The sequence below is a fragment of the Trichosurus vulpecula genome, chromosome 1 (assembly GCF_011100635.1).
Source record: "Trichosurus vulpecula isolate mTriVul1 chromosome 1, mTriVul1.pri, whole genome shotgun sequence".
NCBI lineage: Eukaryota > Metazoa > Chordata > Mammalia > Diprotodontia > Phalangeridae > Trichosurus > Trichosurus vulpecula.
This window is the reverse complement of record NC_050573.1, coordinates 526380671-526394318: the sequence shown is the minus strand read 5'-3', so window position 1 is coordinate 526394318 and position 13648 is coordinate 526380671. Positions and strand designations below refer to the sequence as shown.

Here is a 13648-nt window from a genome sequence, read left to right as displayed (position 1 = left end):
TGCCATCCTTAGTGAAATGGAATAATGGGTATGATGGACTAAGTGTAGAACAGAAGAAACACACTTGGTTTACTGACGGGACAGCAAAATATTTAGGACAGAAGAGACATTGGAAAGCAGTAGCCTATAACCCCTGTACTAGGCGAACTCTGGAAAGTTCTGGGATAGGGGGAAGTAGCCAATATGCTGAATTGATGGCAGTACATCAGGCCATCAGAATGGAGAAGGGAGGACAGTGTCATATATTTACTGATTCATGGGCGGTAACTAATGGATTAGCTACTTGGATTTCTATATGGAGGAATCAGAATTGGGAGATTCATGGCAAACAAGTTTGGGGTAAAGAGTTATGGGAAAATATATGGGACATGTCTTTGGTTACGGATTTGTCAGTTTTTCATGTTGATGCTCACGCGACCCTGACCAGAGCATGAGTACAATGCACCCGCGGATTGACTAGCAAAGATTGCCACTGAATGTATTGTCCCTACTCCAACTCCAACTGATGACTCAGCCTTAGCAAGATGGGTCCACCAGACCTCCGGCCATTTAGGGGTCCAGGCCACCCACCGATGGGCACAAGATCGAGGTATCAGTATCTCTCATGCATTGTTAAAACAAATAACAGAGGGGTGTTGTATATGTCAATTAGAAAAAGAACGAACTCTTGCTAGGACAGTAACTGGAGAAATAGCAAGGGGAAAAGTTCCAGCCCAAATTTGGCAGATAGATTATACTGGCCCACTACCCCAGGATAAAGGATGTAAATATGTATGTACGTGTGTTGACACTTATTCAGGTGTCCTAGTGGCTTGTCCTTATAAGGACGCAACTCAGAAAAACACCTGTAAAACTCTAGATATTGTAAGTTTATACTATGGAACCCCAATGCAGATTCAAAGTGACAATGGGTCACATTTCAAGGGCGAAGAAGTGAAAAGATATTGTGTGTTGAATAATATAGAATGGATATATCATATCCCGTATTACCCACAAGCATCTGGGCTGATTGAAAGAATGAATGGATTGTTGAAAGAACAGCTGAGAAAATTAAGCTCTAATAATTCATATCGACATTGGAAGGATAATTTGTCTATTGCCTTGCGTAATTTGAATAATAGGCCCTTGGGGGGAGTACACCTCTAGCCAGAATGATGACCCCAAATTTGCAGATTAGAGAACAGCAAACACGTGAGATCCAAAATATTGAATTTTGGACTGTGAGGGAAGGTGTCCCCCTACCATGTCCAGGAACACCTGGTTCGGCAGGATATGATTTACATTGTATAGAGAATTTTAGGTTGAATAGGACAGAGATAAGAAAAACCCCTACTGGAGTATGTATGAGAATCTCCAAGAATCATTTTGGACGGATATTACCTAAACCAGGATTAGCAGCTCAAGGAGTACATGTATTGGCTGGAGTGATAGATTTGAATTATCAAAAAGAAATTGTTGTGACACTCCAGAATTTGGGTGAAAAACCTGTACAATTTGGTAGGAATGATAGGATAGTTCAAGTGATTATTATCCCCTGTGAAAAAATACCCTTTGTGAAAACTGACCCTCCTCCCAGAATAACTACTAGAGGGGCAAAGGGGGCTTGCTCCATTGATAGAATAAAGTTGGGAGCTAAGGTATGGGTAAAACGGAAGCCAGATGATATTCCAAAGGCTGCAGAAGTCATAGCCCATGGGAAGAACAACACTGTAACAGTTGTCTATTCAGGGGAAGATAATTACCAAATCGTGCCCCTGAACCATATATTTTACCATGAATAGGGCTATAATATTAGATTCAAAGACCCCACAGGTATGGCTGATGCTGGTAATTGACACAAGCCACTCAGAGGGAAGGTGACTTTGTGTGATTAATGGATGAAAGCTTGTACATCTGAGGAAAGGCTGGGAGGACAATCCTAGTCTATCTAGGATGGGATCCTCCTGGTTTCCCTTGTACATCTGGGGAAAGGCTGGGAGGACAATCCTGGTCTCCATCTAGGGTGGGATCTTCTTGGCTTAGTTTCCTCATTGTGTTCCGTTTAAAAAGAAACATTTCCCATCTGAGTTTGGCTCTGATATTGGATCTCTGCATAACTGAAATTTCAACTAGCATAACTGAAATTTCAACTAAACTGGAGATGATTTTATTTGAAGGATAATAGCCCATACTTGCCTACTCTTTTTGTTCTCTGTTTTAGTTAACCTTGTCGCTAGTTCTGTCTCCTGCAGGTTTAAGTACCCTGCAGTTTCTGGTGACTGCCTAAGCATGTAGCATTCTTGGAATTCCTGCCAGCTCGCTAAAGAACTGAACTCTGGAATGGGACTCTTTGGCGCAGGGACACCTCTACATCCAATTTCAGCAAGAAGAAGCTATGGAAAATGAGACCTTCACCCATTACCCCAAGATTTTGAGCCCCAATTGTTTGAGGGGGAGAATGATGATAGTGTTCTGTGTACTTATTTTGTGTTATCCGTGCTATATTGTTTTATTGTTATGATATTATTGATCCTATGTAATGGATACGAAGATCTAGGGGTGGACATTTGAATTATTAATAATTATTTTGAGATAATTGATTGAAGAGATTATCTGGCTGGGATCTATGGGTGGATCACATTTGAATCGTAAACCAATATTTGGGAATGTCACTGAATGATATGTTTTGCTTTATTGTGAATGATATGTTTTAGTTTCCTGCATAATTGGATCACAATGTTCTAGGATATATAATTTAATTTGAATTATGATTGGATTGTGCATCCTAGAACATTGTGAGGGGTGGAGTGTAGCCAGAATGGACTTTGTTTTCTTTGAATGACTCAGCTTGCCTCATTGAGCTTCTCTGGACACTGGGGCTTGCTCTTCTGGGGCAGGAGGCCCAGTGACCATGCCAGGGATCAGAGAGCTTCCTGTGTGATGAGTCGTGGGGCTGGCTGAGGGAGGTGTGTTAACATGGCCTACGCTAGGGGGAGGGGCCAAGTCAACTACCAATCGGCCCTGGTCGTTCAGGCGGCACTTGATGATGTCAAAAACTCTATAAGAGGGGAGAGGACAGCTTGAAGATCCTCCTTTCCTTTTCTGGTTGGAGACAGAGACGCCTACAGCCGAAGCTGAGCTGCCGGTAGCAGAGCTGACTAGAGGCTAGTGGGTAATCTTCTTACTGTAGAGGGGAAGAATGTATATGATTTTGCCTTATACCATCTCGCGTCTCTGTTGCCTCCTGGTTACCCTTGTAAGGTGGACTTATTGGGCCTGGAAGCTTTTGATGAAAATATCAAAATGGGGACACTGGTTTGTGGGCTTGTTATTGTGGAGTGTAAATACATGCTTTAGTTCTCCTGCCTTCTGCCTAGAGAATTCCTTATATCCTGTGGTTCCGGACCTTTTAGGCAAATATGAGATTCTCTTTGAAATCATAAACTCTGCCTTCCTAATATACAAGCCACTGGGGTTTATTGAGGATGGGTGTTACATGATCATTCCTACACTTTAGGAATACATTTTCATGGCTAAATGGAGAATGAATTGATGTGGGGAGAGAATTGAGGCAGGTAGACCCACCAGAAGGCTATTATAATATTCTGAATGCCAGATGATGAGTCCTGGCTCTAGAGTGGGAGCAGCATCAAAAAAGAGAAGATTTTTAAAAAATGTTGCATAGGTGAAATCAACAGGCTTTAGCAACAGATTGGGTATGGGGAAGGGAGGGGGAGAGAGATAGAGAGTAGTCAAGCATAAATCCAAGGCTGTGAATCTGAGAGAATGGGAGTATGATGTTGCCAGAAATAGGTAAGGTGGGGAGGTTATCTATGGAGGAGGATAATGAATAATATTTTGGCCACATTGAAGTTAAGAAGTCTACTGGATATGTAGTTCAAGACGTTTGAAAGGTTTTTGCGGATTAGAGATTAGAGATTAGACGTCAGTAGAGTCGGGGTAGGTAGATATGAAAATCATTGGCATAAAGATGCTAATTAAATCTATGGGAATTGATGAGCTCATCAAGTGACGTGGCATAGCAGAAGAATAGAAGTGGGTCCAAGTCAGAACCCTGAGGGACACCTAGGAATTAGAGACTGTGATCTGGAAGAAGACCCAATACAAGAGACAGAGAAGGAGTGGTCGGATAGGGTGGAAGAGAACCAGGAGAGAAAGGGATCCCAAAAACTTGGAGGGAAAAGAGTATCAAAGAGAATGATCAACTATGTCAAAGGTTGCAAAGAGGTTAAGGAGAATGAGGATTGAGGAAAAGGTCATTGCACTTGGAAACTAAGAGATCATCAGTAGCTTGAGAAAGCAGTTTCAGTGAAATCATAAGATGAGAAGCACAATTCTAAGACTCCGGCTGAACTCCCCCAAAATTCTCCCCAAACAACTTTAAAATAACATATCAAATCAAATTCTAAAATGACATATTCAAAAAGAGGATGAGCTGAGACATTTTTTCCGGGCCAAGAAAATGCAGTCTTGATAACTAAACCAGGAAGATCAAAGAGAAAGAAAACTATTGACAAAATACTCTAATGAATATTGATACAAAATATTTCAGTACTTGCTTAATGATTGGCTCAAGGTAATGAAGGTGGAAGCTACTTCTCTTCGTGTTAGGTTTTTAAAAGCACGTATATAGGTTCACCAGAACTAGAGTCCAGAGTTCCAGGGATAGCTGAACCCAGGACAGAGATCACAGAACTCTGTTTAGTCCGTATTTTTTTTTTTACTGAGGGATGGGGGTGGGCATGAGAGTGAAATCTTCTCATGCACACAGCTCCCAAAGGACTACTTATACCCACCTTCACTCTCCAGTTTGTTCCAGAAAGCTCTAAGAACACAGTAGCCAAGCCTCCAGACAAGAGAGTTGGCAACACTGAAAGCTTTGGTAGAATGACAAAAATACCCGTACTCTAGTCATTGGCCCAAAATGGGTACTGCTTGGAGGAATATAAAGAAACTACAGCAACACAATGCATATCATGAAGCATCGTATAAAGGTAACTCATTAAACTGAAAAGCAGTATATGTGGTGGAAGGAGTACTTCACTTGAGACTTTAAATATCAGGATTTAAGTATCAGCCCTGAGAATAGGAGCTACTCCTTAGGAAATCTTAAAGTCCTATTATATTTATGAGGTATTATCATTAGTGATAACAGCAAAGTAGAAGGACATATGTTGTGGTGTACTTTCTTTTTTAATAATAAATTGAGTTTTTTTTTTTATTTTTGGTTTACAACACTCAGTTCCACAAGTTTTGGGGTTCCAAATTTCCTCTCCCTCTCTCTTCCCCCCTCGCCCTCAAGACTGAATGTAATCCAATGTAGGTTCTATATATACCTTCACACTGAACTCATTTACATAATAGACCAGTTATAAAGAAGAATTATAACCAATGGAATGAATTATGAGAAAGGAGAAATGAAACCAAAAAAGAAGGAAAAAAAGAGAGAGCAAAAACTTTGCCTCAATCTCCATTCAGACTCCATAATTCTTTTTCTTTATGCTTTTTTTCCATCATGATTCTTTTAGAGCTGTCATTGACTTGGTCTGATAAGAGTAGTCAAGTCAATGAAAGTTAGTCTTTACAAATACCGTGTGTCTGTAATTGTGTATAATGTTCTCCTGGTTCTGCTCCCCTCACTCAGCATCAGATCATATAAGTCATTCCAGGTTATAACGGTGTCAGTCTACTCCTCATTGCTTATAGCACAATAGTATTCCATTACATTCGTATACCACAACTAGTTTAGCCATTCCCCAATTGATAGGTATCCCCTTGATTTCCAATTCTTTGCCACCATAAAAAAGAGATGCTATAAGTGTTTTGTACATACAGGTCCCTTTCCCACCGATATGATCTCTTTGGGATATAGCCCTAGAAGTGGTATTAATGGGTCAAAGGGTATGTACATTTTTATAGTCCTTTTGGCATAGTTCCAAATTGTTCTCCAGAATGGCTGGATCAGTTCACAACTCCACCAACAATGTAACAATGTTCCAATTTTCCCACATCCTCTCCAGCATTTATCATTTTCCTGTTTTGTCAAATTACCAAGTCTGACAGGAGAAGTGTGGTACCTAAGAGTTGTTTTGATTTGCATTTCTCTAATCAATTGTGATCTATAGAATTTTTTCATATGAATATAGATATCTTTAATTTATTCTTCTGAAAACTGACTGGTCATGTCTTTTGACCATTCCTCAATTGGGGAATGACTTGTATTCCCATAAATCCGTCTCAGTTCCCTTTACATTTTAGATATGAGGCCTTTATCAGAGACAATAGCTGTAAAACTTTTCTCCCATTTATCTGATTCCCTCCCAATCTTTGTTACACTGGCTTTGTTTATACAAAAGCTTTTCAATTTATCATCATCAAAATTATCTGTTTTTCATTTTGTAATGCTCTCTACCTCTTGTTGGGTCATGAATTCTTCCCTTCCCCATAAATCTGAAAGGCAAACTATTCCCTGCTCTCCAAAATTGCTTATAGTATAAGCCTTTGTTCTGAAATTATAAATCCATTTTGACTTTATTTTGGTATATGGTGTAAGATATTAGTCTATGCCCAGTTTCTGCCATACCATTTTTAATGGAGGTTTTCTTAAACAATAAATTGTGTCCCTCTAAAACCAACAGCAAGTGTTATGTGTAATAGCAATAGACTAGAAGTCTTCCCAGTGAGGTCAGGGGTGAAAGAAGGATGTACATTACCACCATTATTATTCAGTATTGTACCAAAACTGTCAGCAATAGCAATAGACTCTTGTCTATTGAAGCAATAGGAATATACAGTGAGGGAGGAAAAAACACTATCCCTCTTTGAAGATGGTTAGATGGGTACTTAGAGAATGCTAGAGAATCAAACTAACAAAATCTAGTCAAAATACTTAACTTCAGCAAACTGGCAGTATGTAAAAAAATCCACACAGATCATCAGCATTCAGAAAGGGATAGAAATAGAACTTTCATATAAAACAACTGTAGAAAACTCAAAATTCTTGGGAGTCTGTCTGCCAAAAAAAAACACACAGAAACTATACGAGCATAAATTCAAAAGACTTTTCACACAAAAAGTAGCTCTAAACTAGTGTAGAAATATTAATTACTCATGAATAAGACAAACTGACACAATAAAAATGACAATTCTACCCAAAATAATTTAATTATTCAGTGCCATACCAATCAAACTACTAAAGAATTATTTTATAGCACTGGGACAAAAAAAGTACAGAATTCATCTGGAAGAACAAAAGCTCAAGAATAGTAAGATAATCATTGGAAAAAGGTTAATAAAGAAAGCAAAGTGCTAAAAAATTTCAAGCTATACTACAAAACTGTAATCATCAAAAAGATGGTTTCTGGTACTGTATAATAGAGTGGTTGATCAGTGAAAGAGATTAGGTACACAATATATAAAAGTGAATGACCACAGCAGTTCCGTGTTTGATAAACTATTAAAAAGAATCTTCAGGGGAAATTGCAAAGCAGTCTGGAAGAAGGTAGACATACATAACCATCTCACACTATATACCCAGATAAAGAAAAGATGGGTACATAATTTAGGCACAAAGGGTGATATCATAATCAAATGAGGGAAGCATAGAAAAAAAATTACCTTTCAGATGTATGGATAAGGAAAGGTTTTGTCACCAAACAAGAGATAGAGAGGATCCCACAAAGTAAAAGTAAAATGGATGATTTGGGTTATATTAAATTTAAAAGGGTTTGTACAAACCAAACCAATTCAGCTAAAATTTGAAGGAAAGCAGAAAACTGTGCGTGAAGGGAATTTATAGCAAGTTTCTCTGAAAAAGGTCTCATTTCTCAAATACATAAGGAACTGAGCCAAATTTGTAAAAGTAATGGCAATACCTTATTGACAAAAAGGCAAAGGATATGAAAACGCAATTTTCAGAAGAACAAATCAAAGCTATCAATAGTCACATGAAAGCATATTCTAGATTGCTATTGATTAAGTTAGAGATTAGATTAGAGGAATTGAAACTACAGCATCTCTGGAGTACCATCTCAATCCTTTTAGATTAGCTAATCTGACAGGAAAAAAATGACAACTGCTGTAGTCAATGTGGGAAAAAAAGGTACACTAGAACACTGGTAGTGGAGTTGTGAACTGATCTAACCATTCTGGAGAACAATTTGGAACAATGCCCAAAGGACAATAAAATTGTAAGCCCTTGGAACCAGCAATACCACTATATATCTGTATCCCAGAGATCAAAGAATAGGGACAATCCCATTTGTACAAAGTAATTACAGCAGCAGTTTTGTGGTGGCAAAAAAATTCAAAAGGAAACGATATCTAGGAATTGGAGAATGGGTGGAAAAATTGTGATGTTGTTATGATAAAGGGGATCGTTTCAGATAAACTTGGGAGGATTTATATGAACTGATGTAAAATGAAGAACAATTTGCACATCAAATTGTATAATGATCAACTATGAAAGACTTAGCTACTCTGCTAGACACAGTGATCCAAGATTAATACCAAAGAATACAATGACCAAAAACTAATTCCAAAGCTACTATGAAAAATGGTATCTACCTCCACGAGAAATTATGAACTGTGCATTCCTAGTGAACCATGGTTTTTTTCACTTCATTTTTCTTTTTTTTTACACAAGGCTAAAATGGAAATATGTTTTTCATTATCTCACAGGTAGAACTGATTCATTTTTCTTGATTTCCGAATGGGTGGAGAAGGGGCCAGAAGGAAGAAGAGAATTTGGAAAACAAAATTTTAAAAATCAATGTGAAATATAAAAAGAGACTAAAAAGGAAACATCAAGAGATATGCCTTACGAAGACAGTGACAACATCTAAAGAACCATGTGTCTGTCTTCAGAACAATGTCTTCCTATTATGGGGTCGAGTTTATTTGTCTTTTTTAAAAATTCCAAATTAGCTTTAAAAGTCAGAAATTTCAACAGACTCTCAACAATCTATTCTACTATCAATATTATTTTAGAGATGCTAAACTTAGTATTACTAAGAAATATAAGAAAAGAAACTATTGATCTCTTCTTGCAATAGCATTTTAACTAAAGATTTTTGGGGGTGGCTGGGTGGCACAGCAGATAGAGAGCAAGAAACGCATTCAGAAAGACTTCAATTACAATCTGACCTCAGACACTTGCTACCTGTGTGACTCTTGTCAAGTCATTTCAACATGTTTTAGTCCGCTTCTTCATCTGTAAAATGATCTAGGAAAGAAATGGTTAGTATATTTGCCAAGAAAGCTCCACATGAGGTGATGAACAGTCAGACATGACTGAACAACAAGAAAACAACAAAAGATTTTAAATGATTCTTTAAAATCCAATGATGAAGAAAATAAAAGGAGAGAAGGTGGAGGCACCTACTTTTTACTTTTTTTATTGTACTGTAAACTTTTTGAAAGGGTTAGCTACAAAGGACAGAGGACAGATAGGACAATATCAGGGCCGGAAGGATCAAGTGGAGGTTTACTCAGGATAGAAGACACACAGGCATGTTTATAGGCAGTAGGAAAATAGTCAGTAGACAGGGACAGATGAAAAACACAAGTATATTAGGGAGCATGATATATGGGGCAATCTATCACAAAAGATGTGATCACTTGACCATATAGAGGAGTTAGCCTTGGTCAGGAATAAGGTTACTTCAACCTGTGATATTGGCATAAAGGAGGGGTTAATAGCAGAAAGCATCTGAGTGATGGGAGATGAGGAAGAGAGGGAAGGAGTTCACTGTGAATAGCTCCATTTTCCAGGAAAATATGGGGGAAGATTCTCATCTGAGAGAGTGGAAAGATGGGTAGCAATAGATGGTTTGAGAAGGACGAAAATATCTGGAAGAGTTATTGTGCAGAATGGTATCATTATCATTAGCTGTCAGAAATGGACTTTGAATTCAGGTCTTCCTGACTCTGAATGTAGCACCAGGTCCTCTTTCTCACATGCCCTAAAATATTTAGTCACTACTGAGTGATTGAAAACCTCTACAAATAAGTGATTTGTCAAAATAATGACACATTTGCATTAATGCCAGAATATACAAACAACAGAATAACTTATTAAAAGAATCACATATTACAGAATTTAAAGCCAGGAGGGATCTCAGTTGGCATACAGTTTAAACCCTCATCTTTCAACTTGGAAACTCTAACAAAGACCAGCATTCAAAACCTACTTCTGACATTTCTTAGCTGTAGGGCTACTGCCAAGTAAATTGATGTATATAAGCTTCAACTCCTTCATCTATAAAACAGATACAATAATGCTGAAAGTGGCTATGTCTAAACAATGGAAATAGTACTGTAAGTATTATGCAGGGTTATTGTGAGAGTTTAAGTTAGAGACCCAGAATCATCAATCCCAGCAAGACAAAAACAGGATTCACGTTCTGATCCTGTCTCCCAACTCAATGTTCTCTCCAAACTGTCACCTTTGATCATGTTGAGTAACTTTTTCCCTTATTTAAAAAATATATATGTTTACCTTTCAGGGTGGAACTCCTCTGGCTCTGGCCAGTATTCTGGGTCATGATGAAGGACAAAGGCTGGGGCCATCACCACTGTGCCTTTAGGAATTGTTAGTCCATTGATCACAACAGTTTTCTTAGCAACCCTTTCCATCCTGGGAGTTACGGGAAACAGCCTGAGGCTTTCATGTATCACCATGTCTAGGTACTCCATCTGTAGCAGGGCATCATATGTGACTGCTTCCTGGGAAGAGAACCAACAGTTTTAATTACTAAATTCTGGGTGCTAAGGTGATATCACATCTACCTTTACTCACTTGGTTTGAGAATGAGTCTATACCAACCCCATTAAAGATCTGGTCACCAGATGTTATAGTAATACCTTCTACAAGAAAGCTATGAAGATATTTTTTCTATTGAACATATGGAATGTTTTTTTTAATTCCATATTTTATTATTTAGTATTTTTTTTTAGTTTTCGGCATTGATTTCCACAAGATTTTGAGTTACAAATTTTCTCCCCATTTCTACCCTCCCCCCATGCCAAGATGGCATATATTCTGATTGCCCCGTTCCCCAGTCAGCTCTCACTTCTGTCACCCCACTCCATCCCCATTCCCATTCCCCTTACTTTCTTGTAGGGAAAGATAGATTTCTATGCCCCATTGCCTGTATATCTTATTTCCCAGTTGCATGCAAAAACAACTTTTTTATGATCTTCTGCTTTAAAACTTGCAGTTCAAAATTCTCTCCCCTCTTACCTCACAACCCACCCTCACTAAGAAGGCAAGCAGTTCAACATAGGCCACATATGTATCATTATGCAAAACATTTCTATACCAGTCATGTGATGAAAGACTAAGTATATTTCCCTCCATCCTATTCTGTCCCACTTTATTCAGTTTTCTCCCTTGACTCTGTCCCTTTTCAAAAGTGTTTGCTTTTGATTACCACCTCCCCCTTCTGCCCTCCCTTCTATAATCCCCCCTTTTTGCTACCCTTTCCCTTACTTTCCTGTGGGGTGTGTTACCCAACTGAGTGTGTATGTTATTCCCTCCTCAGGTCAAATCCCACGGGAGGCAGATTCACTCATTCCCCCTCACCTGCCTCCTTTTCCCTTCCTACAGAACTGCTTTTTCTTGCCACTCTTATGTGAGATAATTCACCCATTCAATTTCTCCCTTTCTCCCGCTCCAAATATATTCCTCTTCCACCCTTTAATTTTATTTTATTTTTCAGATATCATCCTTCGTGTTCAACTCACCTTGTGTCCTGTGCATATATAGATGTATATGTGTGTGTGTATGTGTGTGTGTGTATACATATATATATATATATATATATATGTATGTATGTATGTATGTATGTATGTATGTATGTATGTGTGTATATTCCCTTAGACTACCCTAATGCAGAGAAAGGTCTCATGAATTACACACATCATCTTTCCATGTAGGAATGTAAACAAAACAGTTCAACTTTAGTAAGACGCTTATGAGTTCTCTTTCTTGTTTACCTTTCATTCCTCTCTTGATTCTTGTACTTGAAAGTCAAATTTTCTATTCAGCTCTGGTCTTTTCTTAGGGAAAGCTCAAAAGTCCTCTATTTTATTGAAAATCCATATTTTGCCTTGGAGCATTATACTCACTTTTTCTGGGTAGGTGATACTTGGTTTTAATTCTAGCTCCTTTTACCTGCAGAATCTCATATTCCAAGCCCTTCAAACCCTTAATGCAGAAGCTGCTAGATCCTGTAGTACCCTGATTGTGTTTCCACAATGCTCAAATTGTTTCTTTCTGACTACTTGCAGTATTTTCTCCTTGACCTGCAAATTCTGGAATTTGACCACACTATTCCTAGGAGTTTTCTTTTTGGGAACTTTTTCAAGAGGTGATTAGTGGATTCTTTCAATTTCTATTTTACCTTCTGGTTTTAGAATATCATGGCAGTTTTCCTTGATAATTTCTTGATAGATGACTTGTTTTTCATGATTTTCTTGCATCACTCTCATTTCTCTTCCCAATTTTTTATCTATTGCTCTTACTTGCTTTTCCAAATCCTTTTTGAGATCTTCCATGGGCTGAGACCAACTCATATTTTTATTGGAGGTTTTTGATATGGGTTCTTTGACTTTGTTGACTTCTTCTGTCCCCAAAAAAGATTCTAAAGACTGAGTTTGAGTCTGAGTCCATTTGTGCTGCCTATTCATGTTCCCAGCCAACTACTTGACCCTTGAGCTTTTTGTTAGGATGTGACTGCTTGTAGAATAGAGAGTACTTTGTCCCAAGCTTTAGGGGCTGTGCTTCTGTTTTCAGAGCCAGTTCTACACAGCAAGTTCTGCCACAGCAGTGCACCTACTCCAGGGTCGGACACAGATCCAAGCAGGGCAAAGCAGGCTCTGCACTCCCACTCTGATCCACAGCTTAATTGCTCAAACTTGGTGGGCCTGGGACTGGAAGCAAACACAGATGGAGCTCTGTAAGCAGCTGCAGAGCTGTACCACCTCCCTGGCCCTGGAGCTGGGGCAGACTGTGCACTGCTCTTACTTGGATCTAGAAGTTTTTCCAGTAACCTGCTCTGTTGTCCTTGGCATTTGTGGGTTGACAAGTAGGGTAACTGCCGCAGTTAAATGATTCAGGACCCTAAGGCCTGTCCTGCCTGATTCCTTGTCTGGTTGGTCCTGGCATGGCCCATGCTGGGCTGTGCCCTACTCTGCTCCCAGCTCCATGTGATAGACACTTTCCAGTGACCATCCAGGCTGTTCTGGGCTGGAGCCCTGCTTCCCTATGCTATTGTGCGGGTTCTGCAGCTTTAGAATTTGTTCAGAGCCATTTTTACAAGTGTTTGGAGGGACCTGGGAGAAAGCTTAAGCAAGTTCCTGCTTTCCAGCCACCACCTTGGCTCTGCCTCCCACTGAATGTGTGGAATGTTGGGAGCCACTGTAGTCCTCAATGTAGTAATGAAGCAATTCAAAACTTCTGAGCTCTATCACAGTGAGATTAGCATTTATATAAATGGTTTAATAAAATGAGCCCTTTGAGCCTAGCACAAAACACTTCAAGGTATGTGCTTACAAGTGCTAAGATAAATATTTTTCTTCTGTTCTTCCAGGTTATCTCTAGGAACAAACCAGGCCAACCATGAAATCTTGGGTGGAATAGTAGACA

The 13648-nt window shown here is 38.9% G+C and overlaps 1 protein-coding gene across 1 annotated transcript in view; it reads right to left on the bottom strand.

Annotated features, from left to right (window-relative positions):
- Window positions 1-13648, bottom strand: part of LOC118833852 (cytochrome P450 3A8-like) — a 73459-nt gene that overhangs the window by 21917 nt on the left and 37894 nt on the right. The window contains exon 11 of the mRNA XM_036741269.1: window positions 10499-10725. Coding sequence (XP_036597164.1) covers window positions 10499-10725 — 227 coding nt within the window. The remainder of the gene's footprint in view (window positions 1-10498; window positions 10726-13648) is intronic.